This window comes from Ctenopharyngodon idella, chromosome 6, assembly GCF_019924925.1.
Source record: "Ctenopharyngodon idella isolate HZGC_01 chromosome 6, HZGC01, whole genome shotgun sequence".
In the NCBI taxonomy this organism is placed as follows: Eukaryota; Metazoa; Chordata; class Actinopteri; order Cypriniformes; family Xenocyprididae; genus Ctenopharyngodon; species Ctenopharyngodon idella.
Window position 1 is genome coordinate 19940755 of NC_067225.1, and position 19376 is coordinate 19960130.

Here is a 19376-nt window from a genome sequence, read left to right on the forward strand (position 1 = left end):
CTCTGGGTTAATGTTCTTATTTGCACATTTGCGGGTGTCAGTGTCATTGATTGGATAAACGCAGCATGCGACCTGTTTACATAACTCTAGCATTGCGCATCCTGTATTGTCGACTGTATATCGAGTATATACTGAATGGGCATTATGGACTATAAAAGGAAAGAATGAAACGGTCTCTTCTTCACTCAAATTGTCAAGTTTTCTGGCAGCATTTGAAATTTTTCCTCTCAAAAGCTGAATTTACTGTTTATATACAATGCGCAGTGTTTCCGTGACTGTCCAAAGCAAGCAAATATGTGTACGCAATTGGTTGTCTGTTGCTAAGCGTATAGCTGTAACATTCTAACACTGCATCGTTTCACACTGTACAAGTTTGGCACTGCAATGTGGGGTTAACACTACAAAAGTGGTAACCCCGGATAAAAAGCCCCTCCTAAATTACAAGTGTGAAACGTTCCTTTACCCCGGGGTTAAAAGCGGCGTTTAGAACGACAATAACCCAGGGTTAAGCGTAGTGTAAAAAGTCCTCAAGAGAAATATTAATATCCGAATATGTTGTAGTCAATGTATGCTTTTTCCTGTGAGCTTTTCTCTATGCATTTTTTTTTTTTTTTTGGAATAGTAAAATAAAACCTGTAGCTGTAGTTTCACTCACTTTTTTTGCCATATAATTTTGTCAAATAAATAAATGCTTGTCCCTCATTTTAAAATATTTACAAATATAAAATATTTTCCTCATATTTTGATGGTTTAATCAAACAAATATCTCCTCTGGACATCACTTTTGGCCACTACCGTATATAACAGTAACTACAAGTAAACACTATGAACAAAAAATATAATAAAAACATTATGGATCAGGGATACAAATAACACTGTTTTAACTAGTGCAATGCAATATTATAATGATAAAAACAGCTATTTGAAATGTATTGATACAGTAGCAGTAATGATTATAATAATTATGAAGTTGTGGAAGTTGTGGTGCAGAGGAATGGCATTAGTGCAAAGTGGTGTTCATGTTATTACCAGTTTTGCATTGGGGAACAATATCCTGACGCCTACTTCCTACTACACCTATTATTAAACAAGCAGTTTTAAATATACAGACGTGAGAGACTATATAGAATATTTCTACTTTCAAACTTGAATGTGTCATTAACTGCAAAATAATAAACAATCGACTAAATAAATACATAAAATGTGATTAAAAACTTGATGGTGAGAAACTTGGAAACAATTGGTGACAAGTCTGAATTTGAACTTAAAATCTTGATGTTGAACAAAGAAGCTCAATGTCAATGTTATTTATCAACTACCCAAATCCAATTTCCTCTGTCATACTGCTACAGTTCCTCTTTAGACAACAATGCAAAAGATGAACATAAAATAAGCTGAAGCAAATAACAGTTATGTCATTCTGGCAACTAAATGTATGGTGGGAAAGAATCTTGCAATGCCTACTAAAACTTGTGTAGGAAACTTGTGAAATAATCCTGAATTAAATGAAAGCTACAGTACAAAGAGCACAAAAAAAAGACTGGTCCTGCTGTCAAGTGGCCAAACGTCCAGCCACATTTGACATTTGAAACAGGATCGGAGGTAAAAAGAAAGGTCAAAAACCTCTTATGATCCTGACTTTGATCAATGTTTGCATGAGCTGCCTCAGAGCAGATCTAGAATCAGCTTTGAAAACTGCAGTGAGAATGAAACAGTCAGGATACTGATTCTGGATCAGGATCTATCCCTAAACATATCAAAAAGCAAAGCATTCAAACAAGTACTAAAAAGCATCTTCCTGGCAGTAAACACATCTCTGTTTAGAGAAATTCTTTAAACCTCGTTTTACAGCGAGAACTCTTATATCTGCGTTGCTCCTGGCGAAAACTCTGTGTTGGTGGAGCGGTAATGAGTCAGAGCGCACAGGAAAAAGCTTCAGCGTTGTTTTCCCGCATACACACACACTCAAAAGCCAAATCGATATTGCTTTAAAACGACCCCTTAAGCTGGATGACTGAGCAGGCGGTGGGAGGCGACCTTTAACCCAGCCAAATAAAAATACAGGGAAGAAACTTCTGTACTTGGTCTTTGCCACCTTTAACTGTTCTCAAATCTCTCAATCTACCTCCTATGCTGTCTTTCTTCCTCCGGTTCTCTCATTGCACCTCTCCTTGTGGAATAGGGCTGCCCTTTCTCCTCTTGCTGGTTACACAATGATCTCCAGAAAGCCTCATCCCTGAGGGGCAGCAGATTTAGCATGCACTGTAGACTCTGTGTAACCCAAGCCTGGAGCCACCAATGAAATAGATGCTGAACACAAGCACACACTGAGCTCCTGGGGTAGGCTTTGCTTTATTTCAATAATAACACTCACAATATATTTTCAGGTAAGAAATTTGATGGTGACGCTTTTGAATTTTTCTTTGACCCTTGTTTTAAAAGGATCTTTTCAAACCTACTAATATCTTTTTTTCTTTAGAGTTTAAGGGAAGAGTGCACAGACACATGCTTACCGTGGTCACTTTCTGTCCCTGACCGGCCCCAGTATCTCCGCCGTCGTTCTGGACTGTGTGTGTGCCTCTCAATAACAGCAGCAATAAATCGAGTGTTACTGACTGAAGAGAGAGACAGAAACAGAGCCAAACGGTCATATAACAATAAAACACTTGGGTCTGAGGCTGACCAGAAAGAGCACAGGAAATTTAAAAGGCAATAACACTTGTAGATATTTCTCATATAAAAGGTTATACTGAGGATGAACTTGGTAAACAATGAGCAAAAAAAAAAAAAAAAAAAAAAATCAAAAAGATTTCTAACTCTGACTTCCAAAGCACCATATCACCACTGTGTGTATATTATGAGCACTGTATGTTAATTCCATTACATAAACAGTACAGTGCGTTAAAGTACCATTCAAACTGCCTAGTTTTATCAGGTTGGATATTATCATTATAAATATTTTGGCTAACACTATCGAAAATGTGTGTTTTTTTTAATCATTAATAAAAGCATTAAGCATCATAAACTAAAAATGAACAATTTTTGCATTTATTAATCTGTTACACATTAAGTTGTATAAATTATTATTAATGTATAATAAATAAACTTAATTTAACAATGAACAACAGTACAGTATATTTATAAATGACCAACTCAATGTTATTAAATGCCATAAATAGTTGTTCATTGTTTGTTTAAGATGTCTTTACAACAAATTGAGCAGTTTTGTAAAAAGTTACCATATTTTGTCTAATTCCGCATATGTACGAACACAGTTCAGAAAACTGTTGCCAAACAATTTTTGGTTTTTCCTTCAATTTAAGGGAATTTTTTGGGGTTAATTCCCAAAGTTAAGCTCAATCTACACCATTTATGGCATAATGATGATTACCACAGAAAATAATTTTGATCTTGACCTCAGTTTGTAAAACAAAAATCCAATAAAATAAATTCACTGACAGTTATACACTTAGAATTGTTGCCCCATAGACTTCCATTGGAAGTACCATTCTGTATGTTTTGTCTGTTTTTACAAACTGAGTTATTAGTATGAGCATTAGCACACATTTTTCCTCATTTCTAATTCTTTCCACTGATAATCAGGATTATATCCATACTGAGAGTTACTCATTCATTTAGATTTCTTACAGTTATGCATAATGTTTCATAATATACGTTTCTTACAGTTATGCATAGCACAAAATATAATTAAAACAACTCTGTGATGTAAATCAGATGGTATGGAAAATGATTCTGATTACAAAATGTACAACAGAACAAGAGAGCCGATCAGGAAGACATTGTTGTCACTTAAGACGAGACCAATTACGACATCAGACTAGCCCACATGGCTGTTTGAGGCAATTATCAAACAAGAATGGCACAGTACCATTGTGAGCATGAATGCTCGCTTTTTACTTTAGGAGAATAAAACAGCACACCATACACAAAGAATTCAAGGATTATCATTCATTTGGTGCCTGATGCATTGAATCAGTGAAAAACAGCATTAATGGTACAAAGTATATTACTGCAGATTTTGATGTACATAAAAACCCTCAGTGTAATTACTAATGCTAAAATGGGCATTCAAGGTTTTGTGTTAATTTGTGTAAAGCTGTGCCAGACAGGTAGGCGGGTATCTTACTTATTCCTCTGTCTTCGTGACTGTCTTCATCTCGGTCATCTCGCTCGTTGTCTAGGTTGGACATCCGCACAGACATCTCTGATGAAAGAGAGAGAGAGAGAGAGAGAGAGAGAGAGAGAGAGAGAGAGAGAGAGAGACAGACAGACAGACAGAGGAAAAGATTAGAAAGATGCAGCAACCCTGAACACATTTGATGTAATATATCATTTGTCTTCTCTTTTGGTCCACATTCTTTCTTTCTTTCTCAAAAAAATAAAATAAAAATGCCAATCAGATATTGAAAAACTGAAAGGGAGCCAATTCAAGGGGATATAACATTCTAGTCTATTCAATTCAAAGTCTATTAAAAAAAAATAGTAGCACTTCTCAGACTGATTCAGAAAGTTTATATTGCATCCAACCAAAAGTTATGCATCCTAGTCGTGCACATATAGAGGCTAAATTGGGATCATTAGGGAGCAAGGGAAGAGAGAATTAAACTCTTTAAATTACTTTTATATCCTTCTAAGGTCCTTTTAGCGGTCAGCTATGCTTTAGTATCTCATTAGCACAGGGAGTAGCACACTTTAAAAGTGCACTCAATAATTTTTCCCCTCATTAAACTGAGTTTTACTTGCTCTGCCTCTAAAAAGACTTTTCTTTGCAGGCTGACATCACCAGAGTGATGTCAAGAGATCACTTTTCACCTTCTAATCAATTCTTGATTTATAAAGTCCCAGCCTACATTTTTAATCCCTGAATATCCTGTTTCACTCTGAATATGTCACATAATGGAAGTAACATTGGTTGTAAGCGCTGTGTCATGTTGACTTTGATTCAATAATCTTTAACACGGATTCTTTTTTATCCAATGCTACTGTAAAAACTAACAGTCATAAAGTATAAAGTATTTAACTGGAATTATAGTTTAACATTTTGTGAACTCAAATGTATTAAGTTCACAGTACTCATAAACATTAGCTTTTAAACTTAAATGATTTAAGTCGGTTTCCAAAATGGTTTGAGTTACCTTAACTTGTTGGATATTACAGTGCAAACTATTAAAGTAAAACAATGACAACAGAGTCAAAAAGTATTTCCCAAAGGCCTCAGGTAAGAATCACATTCATTTTTAAGTCTCAGGGTGTCCAGACTCACCCTGTGCGGCCAGTGGGGACATGTGCTGATGACTGCGACGGTGGATCTGGTGCCTGTAGGCATACACAGCCAACACCAGCACCATGATGCAACCCATAATCCCTCCTGCTACTGGCCCCACGGGTGCACTCTTGATCATGTTCAGCGAAGCCAACTCCTCGTCTGCACAGAGATGAAGTAGTACAAAACTAATTATATAATGAAATTAAATTATGAAATACAGCATACACACTAGAAAAGATCCTGCAAATGTGTGACTCATTAAGTCAGTGTAATTCTAAACTTCTGTGTATATCTTTCTAAAACAGCAAAACTAAAAAAATAAAAAAAAGAGATAAACAAACTAGTTGACCAATCCCTCAGCTATTTACCAACATATGCTTTTATAAACATAAAATATATATTATTAAACCACAATAAGTGTGACTACAAGCAGTGGTAGCTCACCTAAAATGCCCAGTCCATCCACATAAGGACTCTTGGCACCCACTATCCCTCCAAAACATTCCTTCTGCAGGGCACAGTAAGGCTTATCCAGATGGGTCTTTCCATCGCTGTCCACAGTACACCACTCACAGTCCAGAACACCAAAACAGTCACTGAAACCCAAAACATACTTAATATATATAGCATACGCTACTCCAGTCTTCATACATACAATGCATAGAAGCATTTTATAAAGTAGATTATATTTATTTATTTTCTTATTTTCAAATATTGTGAATAAGCATTAACATCCAGTGACACAAAACACAGTTCTGGTTCTTTGAGTCTACAATGAACAAAAGCATGCAAATCATTAAAATATTCAAACACATAACTCATGAGCTATTTGTGAGTTTTTGGTTTGTCAATCTCTAAAGCCCGGAACACACCAAGCCGACGGTCGACCGTCGGGCAGTTTTTGTTCGTCGGCCGACTAAGTTTTCTCAGTGTGTTCCACACTGTCAGCTGAAGTTGGTCCTCGTCGGCTTTTTTTTTTGGCTGATTTGACATGTTGAATTGTCACCGGAGCTCGTCGGTCAGTCGGGACATCTGATCATTCTGATTGGCTGTTCAGCTACTGCCACCTGCTGGTACGGAAAGGCATTTCTTCTTACACAGGCGCAGAACGGACGTGCTACTTGGCCGTCGAGCGTCGATTTGGTGTATCAGGGCAACTTTGGACCCAGACGCTACCGACGTGAGCCAGCCCCGCAGTCGGCTTGGTGTGTTCCGGGCTTAATAATAGCTGATGTTGCCTGATCTTGAGAAACACGCATGCTTTTTGTTCTGGTCAGCAAAGGTTGTAAATAAATAATGTGAGATTAGCTGTGCTGAGTGAAAGGAGAATCATCATTACTCTCAGTGACTCTGTGATTCTGTTGAGGGCAGTCTGATCCCAACTGATACAGTATATGGCCATACCTGCTGGTGAAGCGCTGGCTGCATCTGGTGTTGATACACTGAGGCAGAGTGTCCTGTAGACTGGGCTCAATTACAGTCAAAGACAAAGGCTCCTGGTGCACGTCGCAGCTCGGGTTTCTGCAGTAGTAAGGCAAACTAAGTCAGTTAGGCTCTAAACACAACATGGAACTCATTAAAGTCAAAGCTATTTGTAATTACTAACAGTCTGGCAACAATGTTGTTTTGTAGATAAATGACATTCAACAGACAACAAAAAATGAACAATTATTATTGTTACACAATGAATAATACCCAGACTTCTTTTTACCATACAGCTCTTTTTTAGTAAAGTATGGATTTATCAGTATTCAAGTGTACAATTTTTCACTAAATGAACAGATGGCGCAGTGACAGAAAGGTAAATGCCTTGAGATCTCTCAGCTGGGAATAACGCGACAAACCTGAATGTGTCTAAATGTCTATTGAGGAACAATTCTGAGCTGAACGGCTAATTGAGGACACAGGTGGCTGGATATCTATTCATCGTGACAAACAAGAACTTGATGAAATGACAGGCAGAAGTGTGTATGTGTGTGTGTGACTAAGTGTGATTCATTCCAGTGCATGCTGATGAGAATCTGGACATGTGGTCCAGTGATTAATTTTTGGATCATATATTGTTGCAGTCTATTCTCCAAGCACTTAAGGGGCAACCTTTGCATCCTAACACATTGTGTACAACATGTAACACGGTTTAAATGACTTAATGTCTACTTTTACGAGTCTTTCTATAAATAATGCAAGACTGCCCTGTAGAGCAGCAGTGGTTTACCTGTTCTCAGCGTTGGTGAGGTTGCCAGTACATTCGTTCACCTCTAGAGGGCATTCACAGGGGCACTCACATTCATTCTGCTCCATTCTGAGGAAGATAGGAATATACTGAGAAATTCTGTTTGAAGGATTCTGACCTGATTATTTTTTTATATAAAGTGACAAAGACCCAGAAAAGCAAAAATCACCTTTGAAGCAACCTCTATGTTAGTGTATTCCTAAAAGTTGATAAAAAATATTTTTAGCAGTTAAATGTATTTTAAATGGAGTCTCCCTGACTAAAAAAAAAATAAAAAATGTTCATGGTTCATGACTGTAACCATAGACTGTAAAAAAAAAAAAAGATGGACAGCGTATCTCCGCTTCCTTCCACTGTAGAAAAATAAAGCCAAAATATCCCAGTAATGGTCGTTGCCGCTTATGTCGTTCGGAGCCCGAGTCTGTGTAGTAGTGAACCCACAGTATCAAGGTCCCGCCACATTCACCAACTCAATTGCAAGCACAACTGTAAATCATGACATTACACCACATTTTTATAGCATCAAATAACTAAAACCAAACTTATTGGAAAAATGAACACTTGAACATATGTCTGCATCATAAGAACTGCCGAAAATGATTGAAATGTTCTTTGGAAAAAAATTTTTTTTGAAGTGTAATTGGATTTTTTAGTTTGCCTCGCGTCCCATTCGATTACATTGAGAGGGTGGGGTTTATGACATATACTGCAGCCAGTCACCAGGGGGCGATCAAAATGCTTTAGCTTCACTTTCCAGGACTTGTGTGGCACACTTGACCATAACTAAAGCCTATTGGCAATTGGCAAAAATATTAACCCTTCAATGTGTCCAACCCAAACTTCCAGTTTCTAGGAAATACACTAACCCATGATGGAAAACTCATACCATTTCAATGGGTCCTTAAATATGAGAATGGAGAAATTAAAGTATAGACAGGTACATTATTAGTATGAAGTGTAATGAAATATTTTTGTATTTAATTTAATTGGCTATTACATTTCTATTACAAACTTACGAAGCACATACACACACACACACACACACACACACACAAAATAAATAAATGCCATCCAAATATTTGGGGTCTGAACGTTTTTTGTTTGTTTTTTTTTTAAACAAATTTATTACTTCTATTTAGCAAAGATGCATTAAATTGATCAGACTTCTTTCAAAAAACAAAAAAAATCTTACTGCCCCCAAACTTTTGAACAGTAGTGTAAATAAATAAATAAAGCTATGCCTTAACATTTACATAAATTAATAAAGTTTTGCAGAAGTTAAACATTACCTGTGGCAGTTAAGACAGAGCCGATCCACAGTACTGCAAGCACAGAAGGCCAGTGAATCACAGGTCTCATTCACAATGCCAGCAAACGCATTGGTTCCTGGGATACGGGTGAGCCGGTACTTTGAGCAATGACTGCCATGTACTAGATTTGTCAGATCACCCTTAAAAATCACAAACACATACAAAGGCATCAAGAATTATTTAAGTCTTTTACTCTATGCATACAGTTTATGAATAAAACGCCACAACTTTGTTCATTAAAAAAAAAAAGAATTAAATTAATACACTGTAAAGCACATCTGCTATAGCTGCTATTACAATAACCTCCACTAGGTGGCGTCCTAACATCATTAATACAAGAAACTGACTAACCTTATGGTAAAAATGGCGGGATTGTCAATTAAAACAGAGTTTACAGCAGCTTTATATGACATAATTCATAAGAGACTCCACTCACCACAATGCTGGTGTTGAATTTATAGAAACGCTGCACGGTACGATCACTGAAACTGTTACACAGGTTCTTCTTCACAAAGTTGGGGTGGTTAAGAATATCATTGGCCACTAGAGGCTCCTAAAATCAAGCAAAACAGGAGAAAACAAGCTGATGAACTCAATAAGCTTGTTTTTTTAGTTTCATTACCAATCTTTGAACATAATATGGCTAAAGATGAAAAACAGTCCCCTTTTCCTCAGGGGGAAAAAAACTCAGAAAAATGCCATGAAAAGCCTATTTTCTTGTTCAAGAGAGGTAAAGTTTGGCCTCAGATCCAGAGTTCCTTACCTTATGACTAATATGTTGCTGTTCTGCTGGAGCGTGGCCCTTCGGATCAATCAGGGTCGGATGGGCCACTAGATAGCCTCTGTCCTCCATGATAAAACACCTACACATATATAAAGGCCAAGACAAACAGAATCAAGCAATCAGAGCCTGTACAAAGATCCAAAATGACATTTAGAGGGGGAAAGGTGGAAGGAAACAGTAGATGGCTTCCTGTATGTTCATAGGGTACCATCTGCAGTTCAGACCATTATTGTGTGGCACACTGAGGCATTCCACTTCACTAATCCTGTTTAATGACCATAGCACTGAAAACTCAAAGAACACTGAGGCCTCCACAGCACAGACAGATAAAGAGACAGAGAGAGCGTGAAGAGGGACAAAGAGAGAGACGAACTGGTAGAAATAGAGTTAAGAAAAAAGAAAAAGGGAGGGAAGAGAGGAATGAGAGGGAAGGGTAAAAGAGACAGAAAAGAAGGGAGAGGGGGGATAAAATGGGGGCACTGGCACCTAACATAACAGGATGTGTCTGGAATGCAGCCCTAATCAGCTTATCTCCCTTTGTGTCTTTCAGTCAGTCCTGAAAATCTTACCCTGTTCTTCCGAGGCACTTATATATTGTATCAGTAGAGTTTACCTGCGGTGCTTGCATAGGCAAGCATTACTATTGCTAATTCTTAGGGTTAAAATGATGTGCTACGGACATCATAGATACCTATAATAAGAGATGGATACCTCTTATTATTTTAAGAAGAGATTGGACTTAGGATGTTTGCATGGCATATTAAAAATGTCTGCAAAAATCCATTAGACTTGCATTAAAAGGCATATATATGGTCATTCGTAAGGTCTTATTTAAACTTGGATGTAAAGTTCACATAGGGGCTTAGTGACTACTAGTTACTAGATGACTTGGTGACTATATAAATCAGATTTCCATTTGAATATGATACATGATTACGATATCAATTATAACTATATATGAGTTATAATAGAGATATAATTGACCCCCCACCCCATTTTTTAATTTACAGAAATTAGGAGTGTCTATAGATTAAATTAAGAAACTGTGTTATAATAAAAGAAAATTAAAAAAAAAAAATCATTAAAATAATTAAATCTTGATTTTTAGTTGTTTTAGCTTATATCAAAGTTGTGTCTTGTTTTAAAACATTTTAAGTCATCTTAAACTTTGCTGTGGTCCCCTGGTTGAGAACCACTGATCTAAATAATTTATTTAAATATGCAAATATTAAATATTCAGGAACTGCATCTAAGATTAGACAGGGGCAATAAATAAAATATAAATGGAACAAACTGGAAAATGTTACATTTATTTTATTTTATATTTTAATGCTTTTTTTAAAAATATGTTATGCTTTCAAAAAAAAAATGTAATGGTGCGATGCTCAAATATTTAGTAGTGCGTCAGTTTTAACTTTGTGCTTATTTATTCTGCAACTAGGATTGCTGGTTTTCTGAATATCATAAGCAACCACCTAGCAATAACAACACCCTGACAACCACAACATCATAGTATTGTTGCAGTGACTTTTGCATGGGCAAGCACCACTCAATATTACTAAAAAAAATAAAATCTTCTTAGTAAAATATGTCCTTCTTATCTCTCCTCTCTCTCTCTATGTTTACCCCTCCCTCACTGTTTCTTGATCCCTACCTCAGATCTTTTTCATTCCATCTCCTTCTATCCTAAAAGAGCGAGCTTAGAATCATGCAGAGAAGACTAAGTGAATGCCTCTTTTCCAACAGAAGCAAATCTGATTAGTTTCATTTGAAAGAACTTTAAAGAGCCTCTGTGGGGCATCGATAGCTTCAGGCACTACGCTGGAAACCACTGGGGTCTTGGCAAGCACTAGAGAGTTTGAGAAGAACCCACCAGAAATGAGATGGGGGGGTTGGGGTCAGTGGGAAGGCCTTACCGGATTTTATTGCCCTTGTCTTGGTTGCAGATCGGCAAAAGATCCAACAGAACTTTGTAGAAGTAGCGCAGAGTGAAGTCAATGCCCATAACCGCTACTGTGTACCCGGAGGCCATCTGGGAACTGGAAAAGGAGGCAGATAAGTGTGTTGAACAATATGAAGGATGAGGAGATCTACAGTATCATGGGTCACCGCAATGGAGCTTTAGATCAGATCACACACTCCATAGTCACATTTCCTCCTCTTAAGAGAGAACTGATTGGAAAACATGGAGGGAAAACATACTTTATCTACACCAGACATTCTGGAGCACTGCCAGTTTCAAACAGCTTCATCATATCTCTAAACACACACTGTACCAAGCACAAACCCGACTGTGATAAGGCAGTTGTTTTTCATTAGCAACAGGTACTATTACGTACTATACATGCTACGTGTTATTCAGCTAGACAGCAAATCAGTTATTGTATGACTTCAAAAGACTTGTTACATAGCTCACAAGTCATATGGACTACTTTCATGATAGTAAGGTGCTTTTTTTGTAATTTTAAGAGCTTGACAGTGTAAAGCATCGGCCGTTTCATTGTAGGGAAAAGGATGACAAAATTTTAATTTTATGGTTGAACTATTCATTTATCGGGTTTAAAGTTTGATCCATACAGGCATCAAATTGCAGCTAATGTCTGAATGAGCAAAAATAAATGAATGTCCATTCAATAAATGAATGCTTTAATACATAAAATCTGGTGTTTAAACCAGTGGCTCGCAACCTTTTTGACTCAAAAACCCTGTGACTCCAACACAAGTTCCCCCACCTGCATATGGTTGAGAACCACTAGATCTAAACATGAACTGACCTTGAGGCATGGATGGTGTGGCTAATGGTGACCACATAGCCTGCCCCACCAACATCCAGGTAGGGTCCAGTAAAAGTGATGAGACCAGGATTGGCTACAGCATGCAGGTACCTAAAAGACAAAAGAGTCAATGGTTAAACCACATTTTAAACATAAATTTACAAATTTATCAAAGTTTAGGATTTTTCTTCATACAATCTCATTTGAGGTGTGTTTATGGCTACATATGAACTTAAAATATCTCCTTGGGAATCTGACAGTTTGCTAAGCTTTAGTCAACAGACTGTGGGATCTGTTCACCAGTGTCCCACTAGGAGTTTGAAGACCTCCGTCCTGAGGCTCAAATCTTACCATCGCCTCCTGGTGGGATCGAAGGCTTTGTCCATGAGCGAACCGGGGTAAATCCGCAGCACCCCATTGGGCGTTGCTATGTAACGCCTCACAATGTAGCAGTTGAGGCTGCTCATCTCCATAAGACTCATCCATTCATCTGTCACGTGACTGGTGGCCATCACCTCATTCCTCACAGAAGACTGAAAAAGGAGGGGGTGTTAAAGAATTCTACTTATCTGAGAATCGTAAAGAGTGGTGCACTGCATTTCCCTAATGAAAAAGCAGAATTAAAGAGGAGAGGAACACTGCCAACTAACATCTGCCAATAAAGACTGAGAAACTAACATGTGACCACTGACTGTGAAAGACTGAGTCATTATCTGGCTGGCTACGAAACATGTATTGCTGAGATGGGCAGTAGGTGTGTGTTTGTGTGTACCTTTAGGCCCGGGTTGGCTATGAGCCGGGTGTTGTCACTCAGGTAGGCGGTGTAGTGCTCCACCATGCGCTTGGTCTCCGGCTGACTCAAGTGCTCATACGGAGAGGAGAAACTACCAGCGGACAACATCACAGTGGGACTCTCTGAGGAAAAAAAGAGAGATGAATCAGTTCTGCGGTTTGATTATTTTAGCCCCTAACCAAACCATTATTAATCATCTCTTACTAACTATAATAGTCACTTAAGAAAAAGAAAAAAGTACACTACCATTCAAAAGTTTGGGTTCTTTTTTGGGAAAGAAATTAACACTTTTATTCAGCAAGTGATGAAGACTTTACATTGTTACAAAAAAAAAAAAAAAATACAGCCCTGGTGAGACTTCTTTCAAAAACATAAAAAAAAGTCTTACCAACCCCAAACTTTTGAGTGTGATTGTGTATTTTTCATAGTTAGCACATTACCACATTCAGTTCCTTTTAAAGAAAGAAAACTATGTAATATGTAATCTACAATAATTCAACAATAAAACAATTTTAATTGCAAGCTCTGCATGGCATATGTCCAAACAAAAATGAGAATACCATGAACTAGGGGTGTAATGGTACAAGTATTCGTCCCACAAATTTTCGGTACGTCTTACAGTTCGGTGCACACGTGTACACGATGAATACAGTGTTGTAGCCAAAACACTTTTAGCCACCAATAATCTCAATAAGCTTTGTCCTTTGTTAGATTTGATAAGAAACAAAGTGTCATCTTTCAAATTCTGTCCAATTTATCATGATAATCAAACAATAAATGCCATTCTGATGCTTTTTGAGTTGGCGTGACATATCGCTGTATAGGCGCCTCAGTTCAAGGGACAGCACAGAACGCGAGTGAGCACAATCATCTCTTCCTCTTAACTACTAGTTACAGAATGAACATGAATGAACATCTGAAGGTATGTTGATATAGTAAAACTTACTGAAAAATATCATATCTCGTGTAATCGTTTAGTGTTTGAACCGCGGAAAGACATTAATAAAACAGCTTGTAAACAATGTCACGTATTACCTCAGAAAAGCCATTCAGTGTCCACAGCTTGTTAGTTAGCTAGAGAAATGAACTCTAGAGGAGCATTTTGCTAAATATATGCACTATATTAGCTTATATATTAATTATATTTTACTTAACCTGTCAGTGATGTCTTATTTAATGTAGCCTATGTTTAAATAAATCCGTTATGACAGCCACAGTGTAAATGATTATATTTCAACAAAGTATTGAAGTAGAAACATAATTTTTTAATTAGATACAGAAGTTAATGCAAAAACTGCCATATGTACAATTTACATGTTTGCATACAATTATTTTTTTATTTGATTGTTGATTATTACATCTAAAAATAAATAGCAACTGAATTGAATAGTTTGGGCTCTGTTGTTAATTGTAACCTTTAATATTATAGTAATGTGCAAATAAGGGCTCCCTATATAGCATTAGCAGATATATATATTTCTTATCCTTAAGAAAATTTTAATTGTAATTGAATTAATTTAAAGACAGAGACACAATTTGTTCAGTAAACCACTGGGGGAAAAAAAGCAATTTTATGTCTAGTCATTTTTGTAATGTTACACCCCTACCATGCATTAGTATTTTTTTTTTCATAAATGCTAAGAGAAATGCTAATAATTTTTTTACACAATATGTAAAGTTTAGATTGATGTTTAGTCTGAACTTACCGACTGTAGCGAGTTGTTTAAAGTGAAGGCAGGAGCTGGGTTGCCCCAGCAGATCCAGGCGGTGGTACAGGAGTTTGCTGCTGGGTGCCGTGTTCAGATTTTTCAGTTGCTTCACTGGGATCTCCGGCTGAACATAAACTATGCACAAGATAAACGAAGTGTCCTGAACCTGCAAATTAAAGATCAAGATAAGAGAAATAGAGGAACCGTATAAAAATTTTTCTCTTCTAATCAAAGATTTCTCTAATAAACAAACAAAAAATAAATAAAATGAAAAAACAACACTGGCACAGAGTAGTATATTCATTCTACACAGTCTAGTTCTCCCTCAGGCTACTCTAAGCCAACATTTGTGCCACTATGAAGGAATGGCGTACCAGTTTCCAGGCGTAGCTGACATTGTAGGCATCTCGACTGGGATCACGTAGGCGGTTCATGTGCCAAGACAGAGAAGAGTTGACAGGCACAGCAATGACCTGGCTCCCCAGGGGCAGACTAACAGGAAGCACACATGAGCTTAGCAATCATGAGATTACCACAGCAAACTGCAGCAACAACAGGTACCCAGTTATTTAAAAAAAAAAAAAAAAAAATAGAAATCCCATGAACACTCACCTGAGAATGTTTTGACGCACAGCAGCAAACCCTGGGATGTTCTCATAGTGGATGATGTCTGTATGGAGAGGAGCTTCAGTCATCAGGTATGGACGGGTGAGTGACGGGTGCATGAGTGTGTAGCCTGGAAGACATTTAAAAGTGAGTAACATACATTTCATTTTATTTAATTAAAAAATTTAAATGTTAGAATTTATGCAATTCTGTTTGGCCATCCACAGGAATTGAGGTGTTTAGTCAAAATTTTCTGAAGAAACTCGATCGCTTTATATGATGAACAGATTTAATTTATTCACATATAAACATTCATCAGCGAAGATAAACAGAAGCTCAACCGTAACTGCTTGATGCGTGAAAACGAACCTCACCGGTTCTTGCAGAAGCTCAAACGTGTAAATAAAATCATCGAGTCTCTTCAGAAAATTTGGACTAAACTGCTCAATTCATATGGATTAGATTTATTATTTCCTTATGAACTTTTTGAAGTGTCAAAGTAGTAGTTGCGTGGTCTGTCAATCTAGACACAGAAATCTCTAAGATTTCATTAAAATATCTTCATTTGTGTTTTAAAGAGGAACGAAAGCCTTACGGGTTTGGAACACCATGGGGGTGAGTAAATGATGACAGAATTGTCATTTTCGGGTGAACTATCCCTTTAAGACATCTTTGTAAACATCCAATTTGCATATGAAATGCATAACATTTACTTGTAAGCTATGACTATGCTGCCTGGTCCAATATATATATATTTTTTTATTGTGTCAGGTTTTCAGAACATTGTGCTAACATTTTGAGGCTTGAATCTGCAACCATTTGAATTACCAGTCAAGATTTTACTAGGTTACACATACCCTTGAAATTGCATGAAGCTTACATTTTAAAAAGCACAGAGAGGCAGTGATAACACATCTCTTTACTGAACAGCTGGAGACAGCAGGTGCCACTTCATTATCCCAGTCATTAGGACCGACTGTATACTCTCAGGAACAGATAATCACCCTGATTTTATTACATATGTAATACAACACACCCTTTTAGCGCAAAGCAGAACTTTCTGGTGGGCTTATCTAATTGTTTTAATATGTATTAAGTGGAGGTTAACAGCTTTGTAAATTTAGAGACACTTCACCCTGCTGGGTGAAGTCATGGAAAAACAAAAAGATGTTGTTTAGAGATGGATGAAAAGTAAATGAAAGCCAACAATACTTAATTTCATTTTTGGTGGAAAAGATCTACAAAAGTAGGATCTACACAGTGCTACTACTGCTCCTTTTCAAGAAGTCTGTTCACACTAAAATGTTTAAATCCACAGAGTTTTGCTGTTCCTACTCCATCCACTGGTGTGATGTCAGCCATGTTGGCTCTGAGCCGCCCAATGTGGGACAGCTGATTCCCCTAATGACCTGTTAAAGGTTAATGGCCTTCAGTCCAATGTTTTTGAGTCATTGAAGCTCCCAAGTCAGGATGAGAAGTCAAGCTGAAGTGAAGCAAACAGCAATTGGCTAATTTTGGCTCATGGAAGCACATAGATCTCCACTAAAAACAATAAACACCACATGCATCTCCCTACCTTTATTGTCTATGAGGAACGTATATGAGGCCAGGGAGTCTTGATAGTAGGTGACGTCCTCCAGTATGTATGCCAGATTCACGTCCACTCCAACTACACCCAACAACAAGTTTCCGAAGTAGCATGGCCTGCTGACAGTCATTATGAAACCTACAAACGAAAAAACAGAGGAAGTTCCTTTCAATCTATCCCCATGCTAATAAATCAAACTATGTAAACAGTAATTCATGAAGAAATAGTATTAACTGTGATGTACAAGCCATTGACAAAAGATCAACAATACTCAAAAGTAAACTGTAAACCCTAACACTCAAAATAATTAATTGGTTTGAGGACAAACTTAAATTAAACAAATTAGTTCAGTCAAATTAACTTTTATGAGTATTTAGCACTTTCTTTTTCTTTCAAGTACACAGAACTGATATATTTTAAGTAAACTGAACTGTTTCATTATTTTGAGTTTTATTAACTTATTTCTTTTAATTTAGATGAACTTAAGTTTAACTGAAACTGGGCTGGGATTTCTATTTCCCAGCATGCTTTGCCCATGGCACTTGAAAGGGAGAGTAAATGCTAAAATTAGGTGTTATATAATGTTTTTTTTGTTTGTTTTTTGTTTTTTTGTGCAAGATTAATGTTAAGTGGGAGATTTAGTAGTGATTAATGCTTTGTTATGCTAATTTAGAAGAGTTTCTGTTAATGTGGGTTTTTGGATAGTTACCATCATGGTGGCAAGTGGTGTATGCGGCTTGGTTTGAGAGCAAGTATGTTAAATGCTTTATATTGCTGCACTCATTCAGCAAGTGCTATACCATGCTATTGTTAACATGTTAGCAAATTAGCAAGTTAGCTTTTTCTGAATTAGCTTGTTATAACCAGCTAATTTTCACTAATAAAAATGTTCACATTGGGGTTACATGATAATTTTAAGTTAAATGTAAACATTTTAAGTTAAGAACAATTAAACTGTATGAGAACAAAATATAAATCTACCAGTTCTGCTTGCTTTAATTTTGAATTTCTTACCTTAAAATTTGAGGCAACTGATTGCCTCAAATTTTTTGAGTTTTGCCAACTTTTTCAGGTTTACAGTTTCAAGTAGATATGGGTGTTTCTTCTTTAACTTTTGGGACTTTGTCACAAGGGCTGATTTTTTTTTATTTAAAACAGATATAAACAAATTTCAGCTCCTTTTTATTTATTTTTTTCTTTACTTTTATTTTTTTTTTTTATCAAGACTGTTTTTGATAAAAATATTACTTTTTATATTTGAAATCAAATTATGCCTGTTCCTTAGTTGTGGCGTCATTACCATCACAGCCTAATAAAAGTTTTATCAAAATTTAGAAAATTAGATACGAGACATTTTATGAAGCAATAAAAATAAAGGCATATATCACTTTGTGAGCAAATTTATATTATGCATCATTTCCAATCAAGCTATAATTTCATCAGAATGCATTCCTGTCTAGCAGCCCCATAAAAGTATACTCTGCATTTATGATTTTTGGCTTTACTTATAGTTTAGGTTTACAGTATATATTACCATGGAAACTTTCTGTTGCAAAGCCATTTCTGCTGAGGTCTTCTGAGTGCATATGGTTTGTCAGAGGAATGTTAGTGTGCCAGACTTGAGCTTTATGCCAAGTTCAAGATCTTAACTTACCGTCTCCCATCTGGTCCGCATAAGGCAAGCTGAAGGAGGCCACGTCTATCATTCGATTGGGGAGGTTAATGTAGAAGCGGCCCACTGTGGTCTCCAGGTTACTGAGCTGATTCAGAACCATCATACTGCCCTTTACGACGGGCAGGGCGGAACGATCTGGAACGCCATACTTCACAGAGTTCTGTTCGGCTAGGTCTCGTAAGAAGGCCAGCTCCTTGAGTCCTGTTACTCCTTCTGAGGACGGTGATACAAAAGGTCTAATTAAAATGGACATTTTTACTCAATATGTGTGTCTCTTGTGCACTCACTGGGTTTTGGAACAAAGCTAATGTCAACCTCAATCTGCCTGGTATCCAAATATTTACAGATATCACAGATATTGTGGGTGTATTGTAAAGGTTTTGCTTCTCCAGCCCATTTAGAGTGCGGTAATAGAAAGCCATTCATATCCCACATGGATTACTTAACCACAGCTAAAAATCACACTTAATCTATTTCCATCATGGAATGGTGGTTTTGGACCTCTAACAGAAGAAATGGAAGTTTTTGCTAGTCAGTTTTTCACTTTTGGAGGAACATTCAATTTTGTTGAACTGTTATTGGACTGGACATGAATTTCAACACTTCAGTCTATTAAT

General features: G+C 36.9%; 1 protein-coding gene across 1 annotated transcript in view; it reads right to left on the reverse strand.

The window, feature by feature from the left end:
• The window catches only part of cachd1 (cache domain containing 1), a 74042-nt gene that overhangs the window by 2139 nt on the left and 52527 nt on the right, over window positions 1–19376 (reverse strand). The window contains exons 9-26 of the mRNA XM_051896289.1: window positions 18739–18972; window positions 17073–17222; window positions 15503–15626; window positions 15265–15382; window positions 14888–15056; window positions 13161–13303; window positions 12740–12921; window positions 12389–12499; window positions 11531–11653; window positions 9594–9693; window positions 9267–9383; window positions 8810–8970; window positions 7503–7589; window positions 6692–6808; window positions 5732–5883; window positions 5285–5446; window positions 4148–4225; window positions 2514–2615 (exon numbers count right to left, since the gene is read on the reverse strand). Coding sequence (XP_051752249.1) covers window positions 2514–2615; window positions 4148–4225; window positions 5285–5446; window positions 5732–5883; window positions 6692–6808; window positions 7503–7589; window positions 8810–8970; window positions 9267–9383; window positions 9594–9693; window positions 11531–11653; window positions 12389–12499; window positions 12740–12921; window positions 13161–13303; window positions 14888–15056; window positions 15265–15382; window positions 15503–15626; window positions 17073–17222; window positions 18739–18972 — 2430 coding nt within the window. The remainder of the gene's footprint in view (window positions 1–2513; window positions 2616–4147; window positions 4226–5284; window positions 5447–5731; window positions 5884–6691; window positions 6809–7502; window positions 7590–8809; window positions 8971–9266; window positions 9384–9593; window positions 9694–11530; window positions 11654–12388; window positions 12500–12739; window positions 12922–13160; window positions 13304–14887; window positions 15057–15264; window positions 15383–15502; window positions 15627–17072; window positions 17223–18738; window positions 18973–19376) is intronic.